This window comes from Equus caballus, chromosome 12, assembly GCF_041296265.1.
Source record: "Equus caballus isolate H_3958 breed thoroughbred chromosome 12, TB-T2T, whole genome shotgun sequence".
Classification (NCBI taxonomy): Eukaryota; Metazoa; Chordata; class Mammalia; order Perissodactyla; family Equidae; genus Equus; species Equus caballus.
The window spans coordinates 42,356,398-42,382,727 of NC_091695.1; the positions used below are offsets into that span (position 1 = coordinate 42,356,398).

The following is a 26,330-nucleotide window of genomic DNA, read 5'->3' on the forward strand; positions in this document are numbered from 1 at the left end:
GCCCGGGCTGAGGGGCAGGGCCACACTGCTGGTCCTACACGGCCTCCTCACAGCCCCGGAGGCCTGACCCCTTCCTGCCCCGCACACTCCAGCCTGTGAGGCTCTGCCTGAAACCTGAATCTGTAATTAGCACAAACCCGACCCCCTAGGAAGCTCCCCAGAGCACAGAGCCTCCTTCAGGTCCTTTGTTAATGGGGTGGGGGGGGTTGCCCCTTGTGACCCAGACACCTGCAGCTTATGTAAGCCGCTCCACCCCCCCCTGGGATCCTGGCCTATCTTACCAGAGATAAGAGTGGGTTGAGGTGGGGGTGGAGGAGGGGATAGGAAGGACTGTGTGGGGGTGGGCGAGCCACAAACGGGCAGATCTGCAGGGCAAAGGCTGACGGAGCCCAGGTGGAGGGTGGGGGCCACTCGGCTGCTGGGAGCCCTGGGTGAAGCCCCAGCTGGAGCCCCGAGTGGCCAACTGCCTGGACACTACCTGCCACAGGCTGCCACAGGGCCTGGAGTGGGCTGTCCTGGGCCTGCATGTTGCCTGGCCCCGTCCTGCTGGGCCTCGCTGTCATCCATAAGGGAAGTGGCCCCTCGCTTCCTGGGAGCCTGAGGTGGTCTGAGAGAGGCCAGAGAGAGCGGGGGGGGGGGGGGGGGGCGGGCGGTGCGGCAGAGTTCTCTGGGGTTTTTTTGATGAGAAGGTTGGAACACTGGGTCTAGATGGTCTGGGGGCCCTACGCCCTCCTGAAGCCCCACTCTGAGGCTGAGAGTGCCTGCGGTGGGGACCGGGGTAGCAGGGCTTCCTCTTGGCTGCCCTTCTGGGGCATTTTTAGAGGACTTTTTTCCCAAGTGTCTCCTGACTTCTCAGCAAGTGGGCATGGGGCAAGCAGTCACAATCACTAGTACCCCCTTATCTGACCACCGAGCAGTGAAGGCTCCGGCCTCAGTGGAGCCCGTGACAGGGACTGGGTCCCACGTGCTGAGGCTGGAATTGGGCTCTTGAAGATGACTCACAGTGGCCTCCAGAAAAGAGGGGAAGGTGGCTATGGTGCTCATTTACTGCTGGGGTCCTCCCGACGAGGGCAGCGGGCCGGGTGGTGGGCCCTCTGGGACCCCTTGCTTTTCCAACTCAGGATCTGAGAGATTGAAAGAAATGAGGAGAAAGGGCCCGGAGGGAGGGGAAGCCTCTAGACACGGGGACACCCGAGGCCTCCTGTGAGGTGTAACCAAACTCCTCTGAGCTGCCGGACACGGGGCATCTGCGGTCCTAACCCCCTGGCCTGTTCCTCCACCTCCGGAGGCCCCATCCCGGCCCCTTACATAAGGCCCGGCGGGCTGGGCCTCAGCCATGGCCATGGCCTTCACAGACCTGCTGGATGCCCTGGGTGGCGTGGGTCGCTTCCAGCTCATCTACACGGCCATGCTGCTGCTGCCCTGCAGCCTGCTGGCCTGCCACAACTTCCTGCAGAACTTCACGGCCGCCGTGCCCCGCCACCACTGCCAGGGCCCCACCAACCACACTGTGGCTGCCACTGACAACTCAGGAGCCTGGCTGAGGGCCACCGTGCCCCTGGACCGGCTGGGGGACCCCGAGCCATGCCGGCGCTTCACAGAGCCTCAGTGGGCCCTCCTGAGCCCCAACACCTCCGTCCAGGGGGCAGCCACGGAGGGCTGCAGGGACGGCTGGGTCTACGACCGCAGCGTCTTCCCGTCCACCATTGTGATGGAGGTTAGAGGGGGCCGGGCTGCGGGGGGCACTGCCCAAGGCCGAGGCTGGAGCATCCCTCTCTCCCTCACAGTGGGACCTGGTGTGCGAGGCCCGTGCCCTCCGCGACCTGGCTCAGTCCATCTACATGGCCGGGGTGCTGGTGGGCGCCGCCGTGTTTGGCACCCTTGCAGACAGGTGAGCCTTTGGGGATGAGGGTCTTCATTAATTTTTCTTTATTAAATTTTATTCATGTATTTTCAAATAGATAATGGCCATAATACATTCACATGGTTCAAAATTCCAGAAGGTACAAGAGAGCATGCAGGAGGCGTCCCTTTCCCACTCCGACCCCTGCCCTGCGGAAACTGCTGGAGGGCAGCCTGGTCTCTCTGTATCTCACCAGAGATGTTTTATGTCATGCAGTCCAAGCAGAGGCGTGCATAGGCTCCGTCCTTCCATTTTTGTACAAAGCCTGGCACACCCCACACGTGCTTCTGTGTCTGACTTTTTCTTCACTTTAAGGCCTCTGCATGTTCCTTTAGAAGGAGCCTTCCTGTCCTCCCTTCTATCCTGTACGAATGAGCCAGAACTAATGGTGACCGCCCCTACCGATGGACCGGGCACCTCTGGAGAGACGCCCGGGAAGCCCAACGTGCTGCATGGCTCTGCGGAGTCAGCGGCCGCGCCTGCTCTGCCCTCTTTCTCTTTCCTTTCCGGCTCTTCCTCCCCTTCTCTCCCCCTCTCCTCTCCCCTCCCCGCTGTCCCTCCTCTTGCTCTTGCCAGTTCAGGTTCTGGGGGATCCTCCCGGACTCCAGACCACACACCCTGGAGTGTAGACTGCCCCCTGGGCAACATGCCTCAGGCCCCTCGTGGCTGACTCTGTCACAGCCCTCATTGCACCGTGTCACAACACATCCTGGTCCTCCTTCGTCTGAGCTTCTTTCTTATCCATAGTGTCTTCTGTGTCACCAGCCCCCAGCTCAGGCCTGCCACTTAGAGGTGATCAATGAACATTTGTGTAACAAAATGAATGAGTGAATGAATGAATGAGTGTGTCATGGGCTATGGAGAAGAAATGCCATCCTCCTGGCCAAGCTGGGGCTCCAACCCTGGACCGTCACTTACAAATGGGGCAGTGCCAAGGCTGGAGTGGAATAACCCTGCCACCCCGGCCTGGGACTCCTCTGAGGTGTGACAAGCCCTCGCACCCCCGCTGACCTCCCGAACACAACCAGTTCAATGAAGACTTGGCCCTGGGGTCCTGCTCTTACCAGCCTGGGCCCCTGCCAAGGGCCCACCCCTGGGAGTTCTGGTCTGAGGCCTCCCTCCAACCACAAAGGCACTCAGGGGACCCTCCCACCACCTACCACACCGGCCTCGGGGCCTTTGCAGCATCTCTGCCTTTCCCAGACCCTGGAAGATTGGGGGCTTGGTAGGGGGCCAGAAATACTCCTTGAGTGAAGGAAGGAAGGAGGGAATACATCTCTTCATCTCCAGTTTTCTTCCCCAACACACTTCTCCCCCCATGACCAACCTCCGCCGCCAGTGCCTGCTCCCAGCGGATGTTCTGTTATGGAGGGGTGGCTTTGGGGTGGTGGGCAGGGGTAGGCGTGGGTGGGGAGCAGCTTCTTCTCACCCTCCCTCGACATCTCCCACGGGAGATGCTGCTGGCGCCTCTGGAAACCTAACCATGTGCCCATGGCCCAGCTCAGGCTGGGTCGCAAGGGCCCTCTGGTCTGGTCGTACCTGCAGCTGGCAGTTTCGGGGGCCGCCACGGCGTACGTCAGCTCCTTCAGTGCCTACTGCGTCTTCCGGTTCCTGATGGGCATGACCTTCTCCGGCATCATCCTCAACTCCCTCTCTCTGGGTGAGTCCAGCCAAGGAGGGGCCTGGAGGGGAGGGGTGCTCACGGAACAGGGGGAGGTGGCCCCCTCACTGGGCGTCTTTCCTGTTTCGTCGTGTTGGGATTCTCATCCAGTGACCTGGACTCAGAGCCTCCCGGGGGTTCTGGGGAGACCTGGGCTCTCAGCAGCGGCCCCGCCGGCAGCGAGCTGTGGACCTGGGCTGCCATTCACCCGTCTGTGAGCGGAGAGGGTTGGGTTTATTTCCTGCCTGAGTTAGTCATCAGTAACCACTTACTAGGCACCAACTGTGTTCCAGGCTCAGTGGGGGGCTCGGTGTGGGGACACAGAAATGAGGTGAGACTCAATGGTCCCCAGAGCTGCAGGAAGCCCAGAGATGAAGAGCCTCCAAAAAGGGCGAGGCTGACCCCGCCGGCAAAGGCGGCAACTCCTTAGCACCATGGTGGAGACCTACCTTCCTGGATGCCAGGTGGGAATGTCCCCACCCCAAAGTGACCGGGTCAGTACTCACTCCAGGCTGGTACCAAGCAGCCCCCGGGTGGCTCTGGCAGAGAGCACTGTGGGTCAGCAAGAAGCCCACCTGGAGACAGGCCTGCCTGCACTTCCTTCTAATTACTCAGTCTGCTCTGGGGACACCGCCATGCCTCAGGGAGGATCCTACATCTCAGGGGGGTGGGTGGGGGGGTGGATATTGGGGCTGGAGAACCAGGATGCACCAGGCCAGTGGCACCTGACACCCGCCTTCCCCATGTCAGGGCATGGAAGGGCGCTGAGCTCATGGTGGGATCTCAGTAATCCCACCCCACCCCACCCCCACTCTTCGGGGAGGGCGTCCAGCCACGACTTGTGGAATCTGAGGGCAGGAACGGACGTCCAAGGTCCAGCTCATGCTAGAATTGCCTCCATAACACACACACCCCATGTACACACACACTCACCTCGACACGCCCACACCCCTGCACACACATGCACCCTATATAAGCACACCCATACCACACAGACCTCTATGCAGACACACACACACACACACCTACTACTGTGTGCCAGACGTGATTCTAAGCACTAGAGATGCAGCAATGAAGGAGCGGATCCCTGCTCCTGTGGAGTCCGTGTTGTTGTGTGGGAAGACAGACAATAAACAACACTAATAAGCGAATTATATAGTATTTTAAAATTTGATAGGGGCTACAGAGGAAAACTAAATCCCAGAAAGGGAACAAGAATGGTGGGGTGGGGGAGAGGCTGCAGGTTTCCCTGGCTTGGTCAGGGAAGGCCTCACTGAGAGGGGTCACCCTGGCAAAGCTCGGAGGAGGCGAGGCAGTGCACCCTGGCTCTCTAGAGAAGACCATTCCAGCAAAAGCCCTGAGTGGGGAGTCTGCCTATTGCGCTCAAGAGGAGGGGATCCTTGTGGCTGGAGCGGAGCTGGGGGCTGGGGACAGATGAGGTCAGGGAGGGAGGGGCACTCAGGCACTGTGCTCATTTAGGGACTTGGGTATCGATTGCGTGAGACGGGAGCTCTGGAGGGTCCTGGGCTGAGGAAAGGCCTGACGTGATCTGACTCAGCATTTGCCAGGATCCCTCTAGAGGCCAGTTCCGGGCCTCCTGCGGTCACTCGGCCAGAGGCGAGGCTGGCTTGGGCCGGGTGTAGCAGGAGAGGAGGCAGGAAGGGCTCTGCTGGATTCTGCAGGTGGAAGCCGCAGGATTTGCTGATGGACTGGACACACGAGCTGGCTGCTCATTGGACAGCAGCATCCTCAGCCATTTATTGTGGTTCCCTCATTAGAGTGTGCCTGATTTATTTAACCCGTCCCCCGTGGAGGGACAGTTACGTTGTTTCCAAGTTTTGCCATTTACAAAAAAATCATGAAATTGAGTCATTATATTTCCTTTTCTACCAACGGTTCACATCCTTTGCCTGTTTTTCTTTTGGCTCATTGGCTGTTTTCCTATTGCTCTGTAAGAACTCTTCCAGTATTACCGAAATTCACCCTTTATCTGTTGAGTTGCTTTTTTTTTTTTTTGCTGACATTATGACTTTGCTTATGCTGTTTTGTTTTGTTTTTTTGAGTGAAGACACTTCTTATTTTTATGAAGTCAAGTTTGTTGATCTTTCCTTTCATTCTTCTGGGTTTTGTGACATTCTTGGAAAACGCTTTTCGATTCTAAGATTGAAAAAAAAAAGTCTACCACGATTTCTTCTAATATTTTTTTGGTTTTATTGGTTACATTTGGTCCTTTGGTCCACCTGGAATTTAAGGTGAGAGGCCGGCACACCTTTGCCCATGTCTCAGTGCATCTCTGGCATGATTTCAAGTGGCCACAGAGTCACCATAAAAGGGGTGGAGGGGGGCTGGCCCTGTGGTAGAGTGGTTAAGTTCGCGCGCTCCACTGCAGGCAGCCCAGGGTTTCGTTGGTTCGACTCCTGGGCACGGACATGGCACTGCTCATCAAACCACGCTGAGGTGGCGTCTAGGGGGTTTGGGGAGAAAAAGGAAAAATTAAAATCTTTAAAACAAACAAACAAAAAGGGGTGGAGGAATTAACAACCGCGTGGGCGCTGAGTCCAACGGCACCTGTTCTGGTTTTCTCTGCAGTCGTGGAGTGGATGCCCACCCGGGGCCGGACCGTGGCAGGGGTCTTGCTGGGGTACTCCTTCACCCTGGGTCAGCTCATCCTGGCCGGAGTGGCGTACCTGATCCGCCCCTGGCGGTGGCTGCAATTTGCCGTCTCTGTTCCTTTCCTAGTCTTTTTCCTCTACTCTTGGTACGTCCTGAGCAGAGTGGGTGGGGGAGGGTGAACCTGTGTGGCTGAGCCTCACCTGTTCCTGTGAGAGGCTTGGGGTGTGCCGTGGCTGGGACCTGCTGGACGTGGGGGGCACACAAAGGCAGGCAGGTGTTCAGGGGGCCGCAGGCTCATGAGCCCTGTGCATGGCTGTCGCGAAGCTCTGGTAAAACCCCTTCCATTAGTGTGAGGCTCCAGAACATGGCGAGTGCTTTGCCTTTGGGACAAACTCACGGTATTTTATAGGAGGGGAACTGAGGCACAGCCCAGGGAGGGTCCATGACTTATTCAAGGCCACCCACTGGGGTCAGAACCAGACTCAAAATCAGATCTGTGGAAGTCCCAAGTCCCATGTAGCCTCTAAGTACCCTAGCGAGTCCCTGTACCACATCCTGCAAAAAAGGAAGCTGGCGCGTCCCCCGGTCTTCCTGGTTCTGCATCAGCAGGACATTTTCCCGTTTTTAGGGTCTGAAGGAGGGTAAACGAAGGCATACCTGGGTTTGGGGATGGACTGAGCTCCCATCAGCTCTGGGTCATCCTTCATGCTTCTCTTGGTCCCAGGTGGCTGCCAGAGTCATCGCGCTGGCTCCTCCTTCACGGCAAGTCCCAGCTCGCTGTGCAGAACCTGCGCAAGGTGGCTGCCATGAACGGGAGGAAGGAGGAAGGCGAAAGGCTGACCAAGGAGGTAGGCGGGATGGGTGGAGGAAGGGAGGAACAGTTTTCAGTCTCGCTGGTGGCCTCCAGATGTGCTGGGACTCAGCAGCTGCCCAGGACTCAGCCACCATCCGGGTGAAGGGGCTGGGAATAAACAGAGAAGGAAGAGTTGCTGTGTGGCAACCATGTTTAACCATTGAATGACTGCTCGATCCGGGATAAATAATTTACCTGCTTTGTTCATCAGTTTACCCATCTGTGCAATGGGGAAATAACCCGCTCCCGTTGACATCCCCCCAAAATTTAAATAAAATGCTAAAGTAAAATAAAAATATTAAAATAGAAATCATAAAATGAAATTATCAAAGAATCAATAATAAAAGTACCATTTATTATAAATACCGTTTATGATAAGATACTTACCACTTATTATAAATAAGGACCATTTATCGAGCCCCACGCCAGGCACTGTGCTAAGGGCTCTATACACAATCTCATTTAATGCCTCTCTTTTGCCGATGAGGAAACTGCAGTTTGCATTACCAAGTTACCTAACCCTTGTAGGTCCAGAAGGGGACAGACAGGGAAACAATAACTTAGGTAATTTGCCAAAGAACATACGGTGGCAAGTGGCAGAAGCCCTCGGAACCCCTGCCGGTGATCATCAGCAGAGATGATCTCAGTCTATACCAGGAGGGTGGGGCGTGAGGGTCCCGCTGGAACCACAAGTGGCTATTCAGCCTAATCAACAGGCAGCCCAGGAGCCCTGGAGACAGCCCGTGGAGGGCCTTCAGTCCCAGGATGGGGAAGAGCCCAGGGCCAGCCATCTTGCGGGGGACGTCGACCGTGGCGCTCCTCTCCACAGATAAAGGGATACCCAGCAGGGAAATGGGGCCCAGGTCCCTCTCTTCCCCTGACAAGCTTTCCTTGCCCAGGTGGTGAGCTCCTACATCCAGAGTGAGTTTACAAGCATCCGCACCTCCAACTCGGTCTTGGACCTCTTCCGAACCCCAGCCATCCGCAAGGTCACTTGCTGTCTCATGGTGGTCTGGTAGGTGATCAGCTTATGCCCAAGTCTTTGACCCCAGGCAGGGACAGGCCTTTTGTCTCCACTGACAAACTCTTAAATGTGCTTCATGCAATGAGCAGGTGAGTCTTGTGAAGTCAATCCCGCCCCATACTCTTTCCCAGTGTCCTCTGAGAGTCCTGGGCCCTCTGGCCTTCTGCTGGATGCCAAGAGGTGGCCATGGGTGAGACATCCACGCTGATCTAGGGACCCCCACATCTGGGCAGTGGTCTCACCTGGGTGGGGGCACCTATTGGAAGCACCCAGATAGCTTTTTCAAAGCATACCTTGTCCCGTCCTGATAGGCCCTTGGGGCTTTCCAGGGGGTTCTTGGAAGTGTCCCATTCTGGAAGAACACTTGTGGGTCCAGAAGGGGACAGACAGGGAAACAGTAATTTCCATGAGGTATGACAAATGTCCTAATAGACTTTCTCCTGGTTGGGGCTGCTGACGGTCACACAGGAGACGGAATTTAAGTGGTTTTTTAAAAATGGTTTTATTGAGGTCCTATTGGTTTATAACATTGTGTAATTTCAGGTGTACATTTTTGTATAGCTGTTTCTGAATAGACTGCACCTTCTCACCTCCAATAGTCTAGTTTTTATCTGTCAGCATACCTTAGGTGGGTTTTAAAAGATGGTTAATAGAGTTTGCCAGGTGAGCGGGCAGGAATTCCTAACAAGGACATAGACAGGCATGAAAATGTGAAATGGATGCAAATACAAAGGCAGGGGCCAGCCTGGTGGCGTAGTGGTTAAGTTCACGCACTCTGCTTTGGCTGCCCGGGGTTCACCGGTTTGGATCCTGGGCACAGACCTACGCACCTCTCATCCAGCCGTGCTGTGGCAGCATCCCACACAGAAGAACTAGAATGACTCACAACTAGGATATACAACTACGTGCTGGGGCTTTGGGGAAGAAAAAAAATACAAAGGCAACCTCTACCCGTCAGCACAGACTTGAAGCTGGCAAATCCTAAGGGAAGGGGCTGACGGAAAACAAAAAAGACCACTTTAATTTCGCTTGACGGGATGTCCTGGACATTTAGAGAACAGGGGTTGACATTTATGAAGCAGAGGTGTAGACTCTGAATGATCCGCTCTCTGGAGCAGACCCTCCACGCTCTTTAGTGGTAACCAAGTGGCTCTTGTAGACAAGACTAGCCGGGTGACCTGGAGCAAGTCAGCCAGCCCCCCTGCCTCAGTCTCCTACTTATGCACCTGCCCCTAAGGTCCTTCTGAGGACTAAAAGGTGACATGTCCCCCTGCACCTGCCCAGGAAAGCGCTTTGGGAAAGAGTCTATTCTCTGGTGTGAATTTGACGCTGTGTCCCACGTGCGCTGGAAATGTGCGATTATCCCCCACTCTGGCCTTCAGAGGGCTTCTGCTCCAACAGTGTTGCCTGCCAGTCAGTTCTGGCTTGGGCAACTGGAGAGCCCCCTCAGAAGCCTCTGGTGTCCCCTTGGAGTCACTGCCCTCCCCCAAGGTAATCACTATCCTTATTCTAATGCCCTAGATTACTTTAGCTTATTTTTGAACGTCACATAAATTTAATCACACGGTGTGTACTCTTCTTTAACCAGTGTCTCTTGTTCAGTATTATGTTTGTGCGATGCATCCGTGTTGTAGTACATAGCTTATTCTTGTTGAATTGCATTCTGCTGTATGAATATGCTACTTGTGGTGCAGAATAAGGGTCCCCCAAAGATGTCCTGATGTAACTTTGCAACTTTTCTGTGAATATAAATTTATTCCAAAATAAAATAACCAAAATCCAACAAAAAATTGTACCCAGAATATATATACGTATATATTCAATCAATGAGTAGTATTGATCCCTGTTGTAACCCCGGGCATCTGTGAATACGTCATCTTATCTGCTTCGAGATCATAGAAAGTATCGATACTGGTTTCTGCCCCAGCTCCTGGCACAGAGCTCCTACAACTCTTGTGATTTCTAAGTGATGAGAGCACGAGAAGGCAAGGACGAATTTTGTCTTTGTTTGGGGAGCCTCATCTGCCAGCTGATGTCACAGCTCCTTGTGACCAGGACAGGAGTTTTCTAGGTTTCCTCTTTGATGAGGCAGGGCATGGGGGTCCCAGGAGCCACAAGGAGGAAAATATCATTTTGGATTATCGGGGACTCTGCTGGTTTAACATAACTGAGTCGGGATGGGGCCTTTCTCTTGCTGACCCTTGGAAAGTCGTTCTTCCCGAGAGACGAAAGTAGGGCACAGAGTAAGAAGGCAACTGTTTTGGATTGCGGTGGAGAGAGGGGATCCGCCGCTAATCAGACAGGCCCAGTCCGAGATTTCTGCTGGAAATAACAGAAGCTTTTCTAAAACGTCTAGAGGTGGGGGCGTGGCTTTGCTCTGGGCTCCCTGGCAGAGGAGGGGAGATGAGGAGGAGGATGGGCAATGAAAGTCCCCAGCTTTTCCTTGTAAGTTCTCCATCTTTGTCATCCCCTCTCTGCTGCCCTCGGGGTCTGGGTCACTCCACATCCTGCCAAAACTAAGCCAAAGTGTTGGGAAAGAAGACCAGAGGCTCGGGAGGGTTTTTAAAGATTTTATTTTTTCCTTTTTCTCCCCAAAGCCCCCCGGTACATAGTTGTATATTCTTCGTTGTGGGTCCTTCTAGTTGTGGCATGTGGGACGCTGCCACAGCGTGGTTTGATGAGCAGCGCCATGTCCGCGCCCAGGATTCAAACCAACGAAACACTGGGCTGCCTGCAGTGGAGCGTGTGAACTTAACCACTTGGCCACGGGGCCAGCCCCTCAGGAGGGTTTTTAAAAGGAAGGGTGTCCCTGTGATCCTTCAGGAGATGTCAAGGCAGGGAAACGTGAAGGGTACTCTTGTTGCGTGTTTAATGATGTGACAAAGTTTTTTCAATGGTGGGGAGAGGAACATGGGTTTCCTTCCCTGAATGCCTGTCTCCACACCAGAGCTGAAGCCCCGAGAGGGCAGGCGTCTTGTCCATTTCGTTCACGACCGTGTGCAGCGGCATGGGAGAACATTTACATGGTGTGGGGAACAAATCACACAACAGATGGACGCGGGAAGGAAAGAAAGGCAGGAACATCTACAACTGAGAGAAGAAGGAAGGGGAAGAAGACAGAAAAATATGGGACAGAGAGGACACAAAGGGACAAGAGGAACTGCCAAGAAGGGAGCAGCCGGTGGAGAGCGAGGGTGGGGAGAGAAGGACGCCGAGGGGCGGTCAGCGCAACGCCCATCCTGTCGAGGCGGGGTGAGGGGACTAATGAAGCAAAACTGGTCTTTCCAAGGTCAGATTGTCTGCTCTCCAGCACAACAACCCCAGACCAGACGAAGCCCACCTCATGCGGCCTTCCCTGCGGCATTAAGGGCCATGAGCTATTTCACCCGGGTTTGTCTGTTTTCCAGAGTGCTCAAAGCAATATGTTGGGGGCCTCGTCTCTGATCTCCATCTGGGAGGAGAAGTGGTGAAATCAGACCCGGATTCTCCCTTGACTCCCTCAGGCCTGACTAGAGCCAACAAGAATCACTGTCAGCTTTTCCAGAAGTTTCTTCTCTTTTTTTCCATCTCCAGTGACTCACATAGCCAGGGATAGTTGGGAGGGGTGGAAGGAGTTTCTCGGGAAGTAATTTGGAGGCAGCTGCTGGGCCCTGATGGAGAGAGCCCGCTGCCAAATTCTGTTTTTCCACCTCCCCTCCCCATACGCTCCTGGGCCTGTGCCGGCATGTGGCCTGCAGAGAAACAACGCCTGGTTTTGTCCTGTTTTTGTTATTCTTAGTTGTGGTAAAATACGTGTAACATAAAATTTGCCATCTTAACCGTTTGTAACTGTGCAGGTCAGTACCGCAGTGTTAAGTACATTCACGCTGTTGGGCAACCGATCACCAGAGCTCTTTCCATCTTGTCAAACTGAAACTCCGTCCCCATTAAGCAGCAATTCCCCATTCGCTCTCCCCAGGCCCTCAAAACCACCATTTGAATTTGACTCCTCTAGGGACCTTCTATAAGCGGAATCATGCAGCATGTATCTTTTTATGAATGGCTTATTTCACTTAGCATAACGTCCTCAGGGTTCACCCATGTTGTGGCATGGTCAGAATTTCTTCCTTTTGAAGGCTGAGTAATATTCCATTGTATGGATAGACCACGTGTTGTTCATCATTCATCCGTTGGTGGACGCTTGGGTTGCTTCCGCCTTTTGGCTTTTGTGAACAAGGCTGCTATGAACATGAGTGTACACATCTCTTTGAGACACTGCCTCGGGGGCCTCTGAAATTTCTGTGGAGACCCCAAGTGTGGGGACCCCAGGTTTTTGTGGTCGGTTGGACTGTAGACCCTCTCAGCAGAAGCAGCTGCCGAGTTCCCAGTGGACAGTGGGAGGCGCTGTGAGGGGCCGGTGGAGCCTTGGCCTCATTGGAAGCCTCCTGTTTTCTCCCCCTAACTCTTAGATGTGATGTTCAGACCAGCTACTGGAGGTGGAGGGGCTGGGGAGGTGCTGATAGGGGAAGGCACTCACACTCCAGGTCCCACCAACTGGATTCAGGGAGAGGGACGTGGAGGGAGGGGCTGGGCCAAAGTCAGAGACTTAGGGGACCGGGAGGGGGGGTTGTGCCAAGTCAGGGGATTTTAACATCCTGAGGAGAGGAGCCTTGTGTCATTTATCCTTGTGTGTCCCCCATCCCCTGGGTCCAGGACAGTGGACCCTGGGGTGAAACAGGACCATTCTGCCCCTGCTCCCAGGTTCTCCAACTCCATGGCTTACTACGGCCTGGCCATGGACCTGCAGAAGTTTGGGCTCAGCGTCTACCTGGTGCAGGTCCTGTTCGGGGTCATAGACATCCCGGCCATGCTGGTGGCCACCACCACCATGATCTACGTGGGCCGCCGGGCCACGGTGGCCTCCTTCCTCATCGTGGCTGGGCTCATGGTGATCGCGAACATGTTCGTGCCAGAAGGTGAGCCATCCGCTTCTGCCGTTACGGCCTGGGAGCCCCAGGGGGCTGGGGACTGGTGGGCAACACGTACAACAAGGGAACAGGCTGAGACAGTCTTTTGGATCTGGAAATAAAGTGGCCACCAGATAGTAGAGTTCTTGTTAAACACTTAGTGCCAGTATCCGCGACATGGTGGAGGATCTACAAAGGACACGAGTCTTTGCCTTCAAAGCCTTTACTGTCCTGCCAGAGAGATTATTAGACTGATGCATAAAAACAGCTGGAGAGCCAGAGGGCCGGCTGGTGTGTCCACCTGGAGCCCGCAGGCAGCATCACGAGGGTTGAGAAGTCAGGGTTGAACCTCAGCGGGCTGGCCCTGGAGCAGTGGTTTGCAAACCGGGCTGGAATTGTCACCACCCGGAGACCTTTGCAAACCCCCAGTGCCCAGGGGTTCCAGGCCAATGCCATTAGTTTCAAGGACTGGGACGCAACCCTCAGTATTTAAAAAACTGTGCAGCGATTCCAGCAGGAAGCCGGGGTTGAGGATCAGATCCTGGAGCGTGCGTCCCAGCTCTGCCACCATGGCCTGGGGCATGCTGTCTCATTTCTCTGTGCTTCACTCCCTCCCTTGTAGAGCAGATAGATTAGTACTAGTGGTATTTTGATATATTTTCTTCTGATGCTTTTTCCTATGTATAGATTTTGCATTTGACATAATTAAGATAATATTACGTGTGTATATACAATACTATAAATAGGATTATATATGTATACGCATGTATATATTATAAAATGTATCCTTTTTCATTATATGTTGTAACATAAACATTCTTTTCTACGTTAGTACAAATGTTTCTTGACCCTAATTTTTTATTATTTTATGATACTTCATCTTGATTGGTGTTTTCCAACTCTGGCTACACATTATACTCTCCTGGGGACCTTTTAAAAAGTACCCAAGGGCCGGCCCAGTGGCGCAGCGGTGAAGTTCGCACATACCGCTTCTCAGCGGCCCGGGGTTCACTGGTTCAGATCCCGGGTGCAGACATGGCACAGCTTGGCAGAAGACATGCTGTGGCAGGTGTCCCACATATAAAGTAGAGGAAGATGGGCACGGATGTTAGCTCAGGGCCAATCTTCCTCAGCAAAAAGAGGAAGATTGGCAGCAGTTAGCTCAGGGCTAATCTTCCTAAAAAAAAAAATAAATAAATAAAATAAAATAAAATAAAATAAAATAATAAGTAAAAGATACCCAAACTTGGCACCAGCCCCAAGGCATAACAGTTAAGTTCACACACTCTGCTTCAGCAGCCGGGGTTCACAGGTTCGGATCCCGGGTGCGGACATGGCGCTGCTTGGCAAAAGCCATGCTGTGGTAGGCGTCCCACATATAAAATAGAGGAAGATGGGCACAGATATTAGCTCAGGGCCAGTCTTCCTCAGCAAAAAGAGGAGGATTGGCGGTGGATGTTAGCTCAGGGCTAATCTTCCTCAAAAAAAACCAATACCCCAACTATGAGCCCATCCCGAAGAGGCTTTGCCACAGTGGAGACGGGGCAAGGCCCAGGTGTGGGTGTTTTATAAAATCTCCCCTCTTGATTCTGTGTGCCACACGGAGCTGCCACCAGATCCAGAGGACGGGCCATAGTGTCCTTGACCTGTGCCCCGATGTTGGACACGTGCGTTGGAGTTTTGCTGTTTATGACCAACAGCATGACGAACATATTCATAATGATGGTAACAGCTAAGGTTTAAAGAGCACTGAGCACTTTGCACCCAGGACGTCATGTCAACCTTCTGACAAGCCTGTGAAGCAGGCGCTGGTACTTTCCTCATTTTACAGATGAGGACAAGGAGGCTCAGAGAGGTTAAGTAACAGTAACCAAGGTCACTCAGCTGGGTCAGAGCTGGGATTTGAACCCAGGCCTAACTCCAAAGCTTGTCAGCCTTCCCCCAGGACTTGGTGACAGATGGCAATAAGGGAGGAAGGAGGTAGAGGTCAGAGAAGGGCAGTGGGGAACTTCTGGGCCCCAGGTGGGACCAGTGAGGTAGTGAGAATCCCAATTCCCACCCCCCACCGCTGCCACGTGACTCTGCCTCCCTCCCCTGTCCCCTCCTGAGGCCCTCCCACCCCCTCCACTACCCCCCTTGCCTCCCTGCTCCCATTTGAGGCTCTGAGCTCCCCACCCCACCGGCTCTGCCTCCCCCATCCCCAGATATGCAGACCCTGCGCACGGCCCAGGCGGCGCTGGGCAAAGGCTGCCTGGCCAGCTCCTTCATCTGCGTGTACCTGTTCACGGGAGAGCTGTACCCCACGGAGATCAGGTGGGTGCATGGGGGGAGGCAGAGGAGCGCCTGTCCCGGCCCGGGAGGCCCTGGTGCTCCAGGTTGACACCTGCTGGGTTTGTCCAAGCGGGACCCCTCTCTCCTTTCTGCTCTGCCCCCTGACACCCAGGCCCTGGCACTCCCGGCCCTCTGGGGGCTCCAGGCCATGGCTACTGACCCGTCCACACTCCTTGAACAGGCAGATGGGGATGGGCTTCACCTCGGTCAACGCCCGCCTCGGGGGCCTGGCGGCGCCCCTGGTCACCATGCTCGGGGAGTTTGGCACGGTCCTGCCACCTGTGGGCTTCGGAGCCACCTCGATCCTGGCCGGGCTGGCCGTCTGCTTCTTGGCTGAGACGCGCAACATGCCCCTGGTGGAGACCATTGAGGCGATGGAGAGGAGGTGAGGGGTCTGTGGGCATAGTGGGGTAGGGGCGGCCAAACAGGCTGCAGGTTCCACTGAAACCACTTGGGGGCAAAAAGCATCCTTGAGCTGGTAAAACGTCCTGGCTGGACCAGTGAGAGCCGTGGGGAAAGACCAGCGATGCCTACCGCCTCCATCTGCGGAGGCTTAGCTTTCCAAAGAACAGAGCCAGCAACGAATGGGGAAATAGAAACAAGAATACACTGTGGACCAGGAAGAATAAGAACGTGAGTTGAAGCGAAGCTGGCAGAGGATGGGATGCTGGTTTGGCAGAGGAGAGGTGCCCGCCTTTGAAGCAAAGACAGGGCCGTGCGGCTGCCGCGTAGGGCTTCGCATGTGGCTCAGAGCTTCCTGGCAGCAGAAAGGGGGACCCCATTAGTGACTTTTGTCTTACTGTCAGAGACGAAAAGGAATACAGTTCCTTGGGGAACATGAAGCTTTTCTTAGCAATTAGCAGTAGAAGAAATTTCTCTTGTGGGTCTCCTTAGAGAGGTCGCCGAGTAAGATGACAGCAATGTCCTTGACAACGTTCCTAACGAGTGCCAGAGGGGACTTGGTGTGGCTCCTTGAAGCATTTTTCGGCAGCAGTGGGCTCAGCGAAGACCCTTAGTTTTGAGGAGTGGGGGCAGGGAAGGTGACAGAGCCCAAAACTGTAGCTTTCTCTGAGAGTCCAGCTTGATCCCACAGCTGAACCCATCTCTGCCCAGCAGGCTCTGTGGGTGCCCTTAAAAATACCCCCCACCCCATGAACATCCCGTGTCTAACCTGAGCTGCCGGACTCACGCAGATCAAAGATACGTCCTTGGCAAGTCCTGTCAATTCTGCCTCCAAAATTTGTTTCGAATCTGTCCGTCTCTCTCCACGCCATGGCCGTCCCTGTCCTCCTAGCCACCATTATCTTTTGTCGAGACAACTCCAAGAGACTCTGCTCGTCCCAGGTCCCTCTCTTCTTAGTCTCTACACAGCAGCTAGTGGGAAAGGCTTATTGTGTAAAGATTCACGTCACTCCCTCCTTCACCGCCTCCCCTCTGCACCGAGGATAAAATCTCAAAGCTTTCAAGGCCCCGGACCTGGCCCCTGCTCACCTCCCCACGGTCAGCCTGGCCACCACCAAGGCTGTTCCCTCTGTCTGGAGCTCCTTTCTTTGCCCTTTGCCTGCTTGTCTTCCACCGCCCCGCCCCCTCCCCACAGACGGAGGTCCAGGTATCCTGGTGCTGGGTAAATACCTGTCAAGAACCCAATCCAGAGCTTACTTGCAGAGGCTCTGAGATGTTGCCTGAGGGGCCCAAGTATATGAAAAATGGTTGGAGAAGTGCCCTCCCCTAATATTGCAGACAGAACCACTGTAATGATCTGGCCTGGACATTTTTTAAATCACATTTTGCCTACCCTGACTATAGAAACATCCCAGTAATACCAAATGAAGTTCTAGTTTTAGGTAGCATCGCGTCCTTTGACCTTGCCAGGAACAATTTATTGTAAAACTACTGGGGCCGACCCGGTGGCGCTGTGGTCAAGTTCGCACATTCCACTTCTCTGCGGCCCAGGGTTTGCTGGTTCGGATCCCGGGTGAGAACATGGCACTGCTTGCCACGCCATGCTGTGGTAGGCGTCCCACATATAAAGTAGAGGAAGATGGGCACGGATGTTAGCTCAGGGCCAGTCTTCCTCAGCAAAAATAGGAGGATTGGCAGCAGTTAGCTCAGGGCTAATCTTCCCCCCCCCCCCAAAAAAAAACAAAACTACTGTATGTGGTTGCGGATATGGACTAATCACATTATGGAGACCATTTGCTAAAAATAATTTTAATCTTCATAGTAGTTGATAACAAGCCATTCTTTCTCATAACGATTTCCGGTTGGGTCTGATCTAGCTGGCCCTGTCGGGAGTCCGTTCCTCCCAGGAGGCGAGGCCCAGGTGCACAGCTGAAAAACTTATTAATGTCCACAGTGTGGGAAGCTCTCTAAAGCTTAACAGATGTTGTAAAGTAGTCCCATATTTTGTATTGCTTTTATCGCTTATTTTTTTTAATTGTGTGTGCGCGTGACATCGGGAACAATCTCAAACTTACAGAAGTGCTATGCTAGACAAAGGACTTTTTTTTCTGAACCATATAAGAGAAAGTTGTTGACATCTCTTCCAAATGCTTTAACGTGTATGTCCTCCAACAAGGATCTTCTCCGACATGACCATCATATCGCCACTGCAATCAGAAAATTAATGGTGATACATGACTACCATTTAATCCTCAGACCTCATTCAAGTTTTGCCCCCCAACAATGTCCTGTGAAGCAAAAGGATCTGGTTCAGAATCACAGGTGGCATTCAGTTGTCGCATCTCCTTCAGGCTGGACTAGGTCCTCAAGTGTCCCTTTGACTATCATGACTCCAACAATGACACAAGGTTTTATAACTGGAAGGACAAAAAAGACTCCACAAAGCACTCTTACATAACGCTTTCATAAGGCAAAGGATGCGATACACTAGGAGGAAGGAAATACAGGCAAAGATCGGGGAGGCTCAGGGTAGCAAGGTGCACTCCCCACGGCCTCTCTTAGTCCCCAGCGTGCCTTTCATCTCTGCCTCGCTAGCTATCACGATGAATGTGGGCTACCTCCATCTCAGGGAAGCCAAGGCACGAGTTTGCTGAGGGGTCTTTTATATCCCATTGGTCACAACCCAAACCAGGGCTGTAACCCGGTAAACCAATTGCAGACCTTGGGAATCTACAGTTTTCAATAAGCAGTGTAGACAAGCTGACAGAGGCTGCCTCCCAGGGGCGTTCAGACTTTAACTGCACCTTGTAAATCACCGGCTCGTACATTTCATCCTCGTTTTCATTAATGGTCAGTGTCTTGGCTCCAGATAGCTTTGAAGATGAACACAGAGCCATGACAAATCAGCTGTGAGTTAACAAGGACCTTGACTGTTTTGAAGATACAGACTAGCTATTTTGTAGATTTTCCCTGGGTATGGGTTGTTCTGATGTTACAGGTTATAGCTTATGCGTCTCTGGCAGTGCTGTCGCAGAAGCGATACTGTGTCCTGCTGATTACACCCTATCAGGCAGCACACATTTTTCATTTGTCCTGTGATATCTCTCAATCCCTTGATTAAGGTGGTATCTGCCAGACTCCCCCACTGTGAAGTTACTCTTTTTTCCCCCTCTGTAATTAACCAGTATTTTGTGGGCAAGTACTTTGAAATGATGTAAATATTCCCTTCCTCATCAAACTTTCAATTTATGATGTATTTATTTGGATCATTATGGATTTATGGCTTCTCATTTTTTCAATGGATTATACTCTGTTTATTTTGATGCTCAATTTATCCTAGATTTGGCCAGTGGGGACCTTTTGACTTCTGTGTCCTTTTAAACTTCTTTGAGCATATCCTTGCTTTCTGGCACAACCAGACATTCTGGGCTCATCGTTTCCCTGTGGCAGTCCTGGGAGCAGCCATTTCTCTGAGTGTCCTGGTTCATTATAGCAGAGAATGGTATTCGGAAGCCAGGATCTAGATGTGAGGGGCTTGTCGTTACTGCCCTCAAGCCCTCCCAGTGGAGAGGTGGGGAATACACGAATATACATATAGATACATACACATACCCTTACATCTTTATTTCTCCACCTACAGATCACACTGGAAACTGTGAGTTCACAGCAACCCCTCCAATTCCAATCCAACACCACCGATTCAGCCCCGTTTTCTCCCTTTTCATATTCAACTCCCTTCTCTGACAATGAGAAATGTACCTCCCTCCATCCTTACCATATTTCCTTGTTTGATCAGTCCCCCTGCGTGTAACCTGGCCCTCCCTGCATGGACCCCCTCCGCACCCTGCTTGCGCTCTGTCACCCTGCGCCAGGCCACCCCCCACCGGGGACACCCACCTTGCTCTGCCCCACGGAACGGCTTTAGGATTGCATCGTTCAGGCAGAGCAGGGAAGAAAAGCTTTTCATATCTTTTCGGTGACACAGGTTGTCATTCTCATAAACAGATAAAGGACAATCCCCTCGACCCCCACCTCCTCTAACCTCACGCCCCTCCAGATTCCCCTTGTCCTCCCAGAATTCCCCTTGGGATTATAACTAGCGTTAACAATGCCAAAAAATAGACTAGCCACTCCCAAAGCCTATTTGCATCTCATGTAAACTTTTGCCCAAGAAGTTTAGACCTATCGTTATTAAAGGGGAAACGGACACGGTGCTTATTTAGCAAGCAGAGTAAGCTGACTTCTTGGGGAAACGAAGCCCGCTCTTGCGTGGACACCAGCAGGAGCACGTCCAGACAGAGCGGGGCCATGAGTGAGCCGGTGAGATTAGTGAATGCTGGTCTGGCAGGTTTGCAGAGTTCTGGAAGCCAAAGATTTTACCTAGTGTTTAATTTAGGCTTTTTGAAATCTAATTCATGTATTCAATTACGATTCGTTGACTTCCTACTAGGTGCCAGGCGCAAATAAAGGTGTGACTAAGAGAGAACAACTGGGAAGTTGGGGTGGCTCTACACTTAAAGGAGGAGGAGGAGTTAGCCAGGCTGAGAAGGGGACAAGTGTGTCCCAGGAGGAGGGAACAGCCCATGCAAGCCCCCTGAGGTCCCAGAGAGCTGAGGGCTGCTGAGCCAGGTGAGAACCTGACAGGTGGGGCTGGAGTGGTGCCCCGGGGCAGCCCTAGAGACCAGGCTGAGAATTTAGGTTTTTATTTTCAGTCAACAGAGAAACCACTGCGAAAAAAGGATTTGATGTGGTCTGATTTGTATTTTTAAAGATTAGCACCTGAGCTAACAACTGTTGCCAATCTTTTTTTTTCTGCTTTTTTTCTCCCCAAATTTCCCCAGTACATAGTTGTGTGTATTTTAGTTGTGGGTCCTTCTAGTTGTGGCATGTGGGACGCTGCCTCAGTGTGGCCTGATGAGTGGTGCCATGTCCGCGCCCAGGATCTGAACCGGTAAAACCCTGGGCCGCCATGAACTTAACCACTCGGCCATGGGGCCGGCCCCTGATTTATATTTTTAAAAGATCTTCCTGTCTCCTTGGCGTTCTTGAATCTCAGACTAAATGTGACCTGGGGTCTAGGTGTTTCGGGCAGTTTCTCCAGAACAGAGTTTCTCAAACTTTTTACATTATAACCTACTCCCCAGCCCCCAATAAGGAGTCTTTTAACATATATATTTTTCCTAATTACACTCTCACCCTCCCAATAATATTTTATTTTATTATTTTTTTTTAAAGATTGGCACCTGGGCTAACAACTGTTGCCAATCTTTTTTTTTTTTTTTCTGCTTTATCTCCCCAAACCCCCCCTGTACATAGTTGTATATCTTAGTTGCAGATCCTTCTAGTTGTGGAATGTGGGACGCCGCCTCAACGTGGCCTGACGAGCGGTGCCACGTCCGCGCCCAGGATCCGAACCCTGGGCCGCCGCAGCGGAGTGCGCGAACTTAACCACTCGGCCATGGAGCCGGCCCCCAATAATATTTTAATACCACAGATATACTGTGTATCCGTTCTTCTATTGCGGCCCTTTGGAAGGCCACAAACCACTGTGGTATGGCAGATGTTTTTGCCCCTGAAGAACTAGTTTTTGCCCCCTTGGAAGCAATGTCACCTCCATGAAGCATGCATTCTCTACAACCACAATTGTGTGTTCCAATAGCCATAAGGACTCGTTGCAGTTGAGACTTCAAGAGCCATTGAGAAGCTGTTAGTCAGGTACACATTTAGCCTGCCCCTGCATGATTCCCGGGTGTCCTGCTCCGTGGGCTTCCTCAATAACCTGTCTGGGGTTCTTTTCGACAGCTGTTGTCCAACCAAACTTGAGACAGAAACCATTCAACTTGTTTCAGTTTGGTAGGAAGTGGTGAGGTCAGGGCAGGGGAAGCAACACAGAGCTTCTCTCCTGAGTCAGTCAAATGGAATTTCAGATACTTGGACAATAAGAATGAAGCTTATCTCATTTTTCTCAATTTCTAATCTCATCAAACAATTATGACTGCCGGTCACAGGCCTGGGATGTCAAGGATTAAGATGAGAAGAAAATGACCCCTTTCTAAGGTTCAAGTGACCCATCCCCAAGATGGCGGCACGCCAAGAAGGATTAGCTCTAAGCCGCCTGTGACACGGTTCCTGAGGTAAAGACATAAGTGGACTTTCCCCAGCTTTATTTCGTAGGCAGGCAAAAATCCATTTGTAAATAATTTGTTTCTGTGTAAATTGCCAGATTCTTCATTAAACATGAGACCAGATACTGTTTCTTCAAAACGGTCTGAATGCGTGTGGTCCTGGGGTCGGCCCCTGTGACTCATGGAGCTTATGTCCCAGTTTGTTGGGGCACCATAGCAAAGGAACAGTTGACTAAACCTGTTCAAAACTTCCTTTCATGTCAGGATAGAGCATTCACAAGGGAGGAAATGCCAATAGGAAGTAAACAGAGAAGTATTCACCTCAGTCACGATCAAAGAAATGTAATTCAAACAGGGAGATGTCATTTTTAAACATCCAACGGGGAAAGGTTTTTAAATATAGTAATAGTCAACGCAGGAGATGTGTGGGTAGGGGGCAGGAAACTCCTGAAGCCTTTCTGGAAGGTTCTTTGGCATAACTGACCATGAACTGTAACAATTTTCATATTCTTCCAAGCAGCAGCGGCATTTCCAGGAATCTGCCCCAAGAAAACAAGCTGAAATGTGGACAAAGTTTATTTACAAGGATGTTCATCACCATGCTTAATGTACATTAAAAAAAAGTAAATGCTCCAAATATCCAACAATTTAAATAAATTTTGACATTATGCAACAGTTAAAAGTTAGGTTGATGAAGAGAGTTTAATGGCATAAGGAATGTTTACAATATACTGTTAAGCAGTATGTTATAATTACTTATGATATCTTCCTAATTATCTCAAGAAATACGTTGAGAGAAAGAAATATACTAAAATGGTGATAGTCATCGCCTCAAGTTATAGGTGACGTTTTCTTTTTTCCTGACTGCTTTAAAATTTTAAAATTATCTCCAAATTATCTATATTGAGCAGGTTTCCTTTGATGACCAGAAGGAAGAGGCATACAGTGAAAAAGTTACACGAATTCAATTAGGTCACTTCCCAGACACAGGGCAGCCCCTCTTCAGGCCCAGAAGCCAGGGAAGGGACCTGGGGAGATGCTCCCTAAAGTCTGCCAAGATGGTGGAAAGATCCAGAAGAGAGGCAAACTGGCCTGGAGAAAGTTCAAGGCTCCAACCAGTCACTTTCCATGGAGCTCGCCCCCTGGAAGCGGGGCATGGAAAGGTGAGGGGGAGGGGGGTAGATTTTCAGCCCTTCGTTGATCGGGCTGTCCACTGAGGCCAAAGCCCAGGTCCTTGGTGAGCGGGGACCTCCTGCCACCCCGCTATTCACAGTGACCTCCAGTTGCACAGCTGACCCAAGCATGATTTTAATGCTAATTTCACTCTATTTCAGTCATTAAAAAAGAAGATCATGGATTTCACGTCACACAACGGGCTGGCTCTGGTCATCTTTGCTCGTTTGATGAGTTTAAAAGTAGCGTTGAGCAAACCTGACCAGTGCAGAGTTGAATCTGGAGAATGTCTGCCTCTGCGATTTTAGGAATCGTCTTTAAAGGGGTGGGGAAGCTATTAAACGGAACTGAGGACAAGCAGGTAGCGAGGGAGAGCCCTGCCTGTCGGTCCCCACCCACAGACACACGACACGTAAAACCAAGAAGCTGAACAAACCCAAGCGACAGAGTCGGAAAGACCAGGAGTCTTAAAGGGCAGAATAGAGACGAGGACAGCAGAGCAAGAAGAAAGAAACGTTTCTTTGTGATTATGTTAAGAAATAATCACCCTCACAAAAATGGCTTAAACCATTGAACTAAAAGATTAGAAATAGAAAAGTTAAAAGGTAAGGTTAAAAACACTGGTAAAACATTTTGAGGGACCGGCCCTGTGGCTGAGCGGTTAAGTTCGCACGCTCCGCTTAGGCGGCCCAGGGTTTCACCAGTTCGAATCCTGGGCGCGGACATGGCACCACTCATCAAGCCATGCTGAGGCGGCATCCCACATGCCACAACTAGAAGGACCCACAACTAAAAATACACAACTATGTACCACGGAGCTTTGGGAAGAAAAATAAAATCTTAAAAAAAAAATGTTTTGAACGTCGAAAAAGTTCTAAAAATGGAACCAGTAGACAGGAGAAATTGGCAAGATGCGTAAATGATTAAAACAGGGAGATACAAAAACCAAGACTGTTAGGTAGGAGAACAAATACATATCAGTCTGCAGGCCAGGATAAAATAAACTAGAGGAGACGGAACACGAGTTATTTCAAAGACTAGAGGGTTAAAAGAGAAAAAGGCTGAATTGGATCTGGTCAAAAGACAGAGAGCCCAGGGGCAGCCTTTGGGCTGTTTGGGGGCTGTTCCAGGTGACTCCCTTCGCTCTCACCCTCCCTGCCTCCTGGGGCTGGCTCTACCTGGGGCAGGAAGGACACTGACAGTGTCCAGTCCCCAGGGTCTCTGCTGGTGCACGTGGTCCACAGGCAAGCCAGACCCCACTGGGTGACCTTGGGTGCATGTCTGGCCTCAGGGTTTCATCGGAAAACTCTTCGACCCTGAAGGTTTTCCAAGTCTGACTGTTAAACCAGGCCAGTCTCTGCCGGCTGTGAGACCTCAGGAATGGAGCAAGGAGGGAGCGGACGGGACAGCGGGAGGGCGCCCGCTCAGTGTCCCACAAGGACTAGAGGAAGTGCCACTGCGGCTTCCACCTTCCCTGGGGGCTTTGGGAGAGTGGAGACTGCCTGTGGCCCAAACACCCTTGAACACCGCGCACACGCCACCTGCCCCTCAGCACCTCCCTTCTCCCTTCCCATGTCGTTTTTCCAATTGTCTTTTCCTTTCAACAGAGTCAAAGCAGGCCTTTCAAGGAAGGATGCAGAACAGAAGAGTGAAGATATTTCTCTGCAGCAGCTGGGGGCTTCTGCCCTTAAAGAAACCATCTAAGCTACCGAGAGCCTGGGGCTTGTGGCAGCACCTCAGCTGGGGCCCAGACAGTCCCGGGGATTTCTCCCGACACTGACCGGGGTGAGGTCGGCTGAGGACTGGGGTGGCTGTGCAAGCCCACGATCAAGAGCCGCCCACAAACCAGGGTGAAGGCTGCAAGAAGGAAACCAACCAGCAGCAGCCCGTTGACGTTACAAATGGACAGAAAGGAGAAGCCACGCCCAGGAACTCCCGCTTTCCCATCCTCGGATCTGCCTCTTAAATTCTGTTCATTCTTGTTCCACCTGGAACCACTGTGTCTTTGCAGAGTTAGGGTGACCTTTCTGCCCCTGTTGGCCCTGGAACAGCCCTGCCCCGCTTGTCCTTGAGGAACGTCCAAAACTCGCTGTGCCCCACTCACGTGGCATTTACTCTTTCCTGCCTTATCTGATTCAAGCTCTCTTCCCCTGTGTGTGACTTCCCTCCTCCACTGATAAATGTCTCCACGGCAGGGCCTTCTTGTCCCTTGAAATGGGCCTCGGAGATGGTACCTGCTCCATAAATAGTTGATGAATAAATGACGAAGCCAGACTCAGATGATGGATAGAGATCTCTACCTGTCATTTGCATTCCTGGCAATACCACTTTGCAGAAATGGGATGTGGTTCGGTTCCCCAGAAGTCATCCAGAGGGCTGAATCGCTGGTGTGGGGTCAGCAGCATCCTCTGACCTCATGGATGTGTGCCTGCATCCCTGACCTTGACCTTCACCAGAATTCAGGTTAGATTCATAAGGGATTCAAATCCTGGCCTGCTGGGCGGCCTTGGGTAGGTTTCCTTGTCTAAGCCCTTCCTCCCGGAGTTGCCAGAGAATCAAAGAGGTCAGTGCCCAGTCTGCTCAGTGCCCAGAAAAGCGCAACGTAGGAAAGAAGCAGGAATATCACAGTTTGGGCAGGAATCAGTGCAATCTGCCCTTCTGCCAAGGTGGGTCTCAGCAGTGTAGTCCTTGGACCAGAGCTTGAACGAAACCCCTCCAAACAGCTTTCCCAAGGCCCTGGCCTTGATGCCCCGAATCCTCAGTCCCTCCCATAGAGATCACCTCTCATTCAACCATCCACCATGTGAGCTTCCCTATTCGAGTTGTTCTCAACCCACAGCCCTCTGCAGAGAGTAAATTTGAAAGGTGGAGGGCTGCTGTGCCCGGTCACACTTTAAGATTCACCTTGGGAGTCACCTCTTCCAGGCAGCCCTCTGTGACCTCCCCTGCCTACCTCTGGGCTCCCATGATGCCCCGTACACATCCTCCCCACTGCGTTGTAATGGATCCACGTACGTGCTCGTCTCTCCTGGGGGCTCCTTGAAGGCAGAGTTAGGTCATCTTTGCCTGGTACGGTGGCCCACACATAGCAGGGGCTCAGTTCACATTGCTGGAACCAATGAAATAGTCACAAGGATTAAAAAAAAGTGTCACTGCTGAACACTGAGGGAAGAGGCAAAAAATGAAATGGGAGCCCTGGGGAGAAGAGCAAGATTTGTATGTATCTTAAAAACCAATCTGTTATAAACACCATTCTATTTTTGCTTTTGAAGAAAATGTAAAATAGTGATTCTCAATCCT

General features: G+C 51.9%; 2 protein-coding genes across 2 annotated transcripts; both read left to right on the plus strand.

Moving 5' to 3' along the window:
• Positions 1–1,269: 1,269 nt before the first annotated feature.
• On the plus strand, positions 1,270–2,573 carry LOC138916549 (solute carrier family 22 member 20-like). Its single transcript, XM_070229177.1, has 3 exons — positions 1,270–1,717; positions 1,788–1,891; positions 2,480–2,573. The coding sequence occupies exons 1-3, from the start codon at positions 1,337–1,339 to the stop codon at positions 2,571–2,573; spliced, it is 579 nt and encodes a 192-aa protein (XP_070085278.1). The 5' UTR covers positions 1,270–1,336.
• An 821-nt stretch (positions 2,574–3,394) lies between these two features.
• Positions 3,395–25,306, plus strand: SLC22A20 (solute carrier family 22 member 20). Its single transcript, XM_070229178.1, has 9 exons — positions 3,395–3,563; positions 6,153–6,321; positions 6,713–6,817; positions 6,901–7,024; positions 7,929–8,044; positions 12,794–13,008; positions 15,204–15,312; positions 15,512–15,715; positions 24,638–25,306. The coding sequence occupies exons 1-9, from the start codon at positions 3,395–3,397 to the stop codon at positions 24,732–24,734; spliced, it is 1,308 nt and encodes a 435-aa protein (XP_070085279.1). The 3' UTR covers positions 24,735–25,306.
• Positions 25,307–26,330: the final 1,024 nt, after the last annotated feature.

Bases quoted from the DNA above. Each gene is read 5' to 3' on its own strand.
- LOC138916549 (XM_070229177.1), top strand. From the start codon at position 1,337: ATGGCCATGGCCTTCACAGACCTGCTGGATGCCCTGGGTGGCGTGGGT. The intron at 1,718-1,787 runs GTTAGAGGGGGC...TCTCCCTCACAG, and splicing joins CGTCCACCATTGTGATGGAG to TGGGACCTGGTGTGCGAGGC. The intron at 1,892-2,479 runs GTGAGCCTTTGG...TGCTCTTGCCAG, and splicing joins TTTGGCACCCTTGCAGACAG to TTCAGGTTCTGGGGGATCCT.
- SLC22A20 (XM_070229178.1), top strand. From the start codon at position 3,395: ATGGCCCAGCTCAGGCTGGGTCGCAAGGGCCCTCTGGTCTGGTCGTAC. The intron at 6,322-6,712 runs GTACGTCCTGAG...TAAGTACCCTAG, and splicing joins GTCTTTTTCCTCTACTCTTG to CGAGTCCCTGTACCACATCC. The intron at 15,716-24,637 runs GTGAGGGGTCTG...TCCTTTCAACAG, and splicing joins ATTGAGGCGATGGAGAGGAG to AGTCAAAGCAGGCCTTTCAA.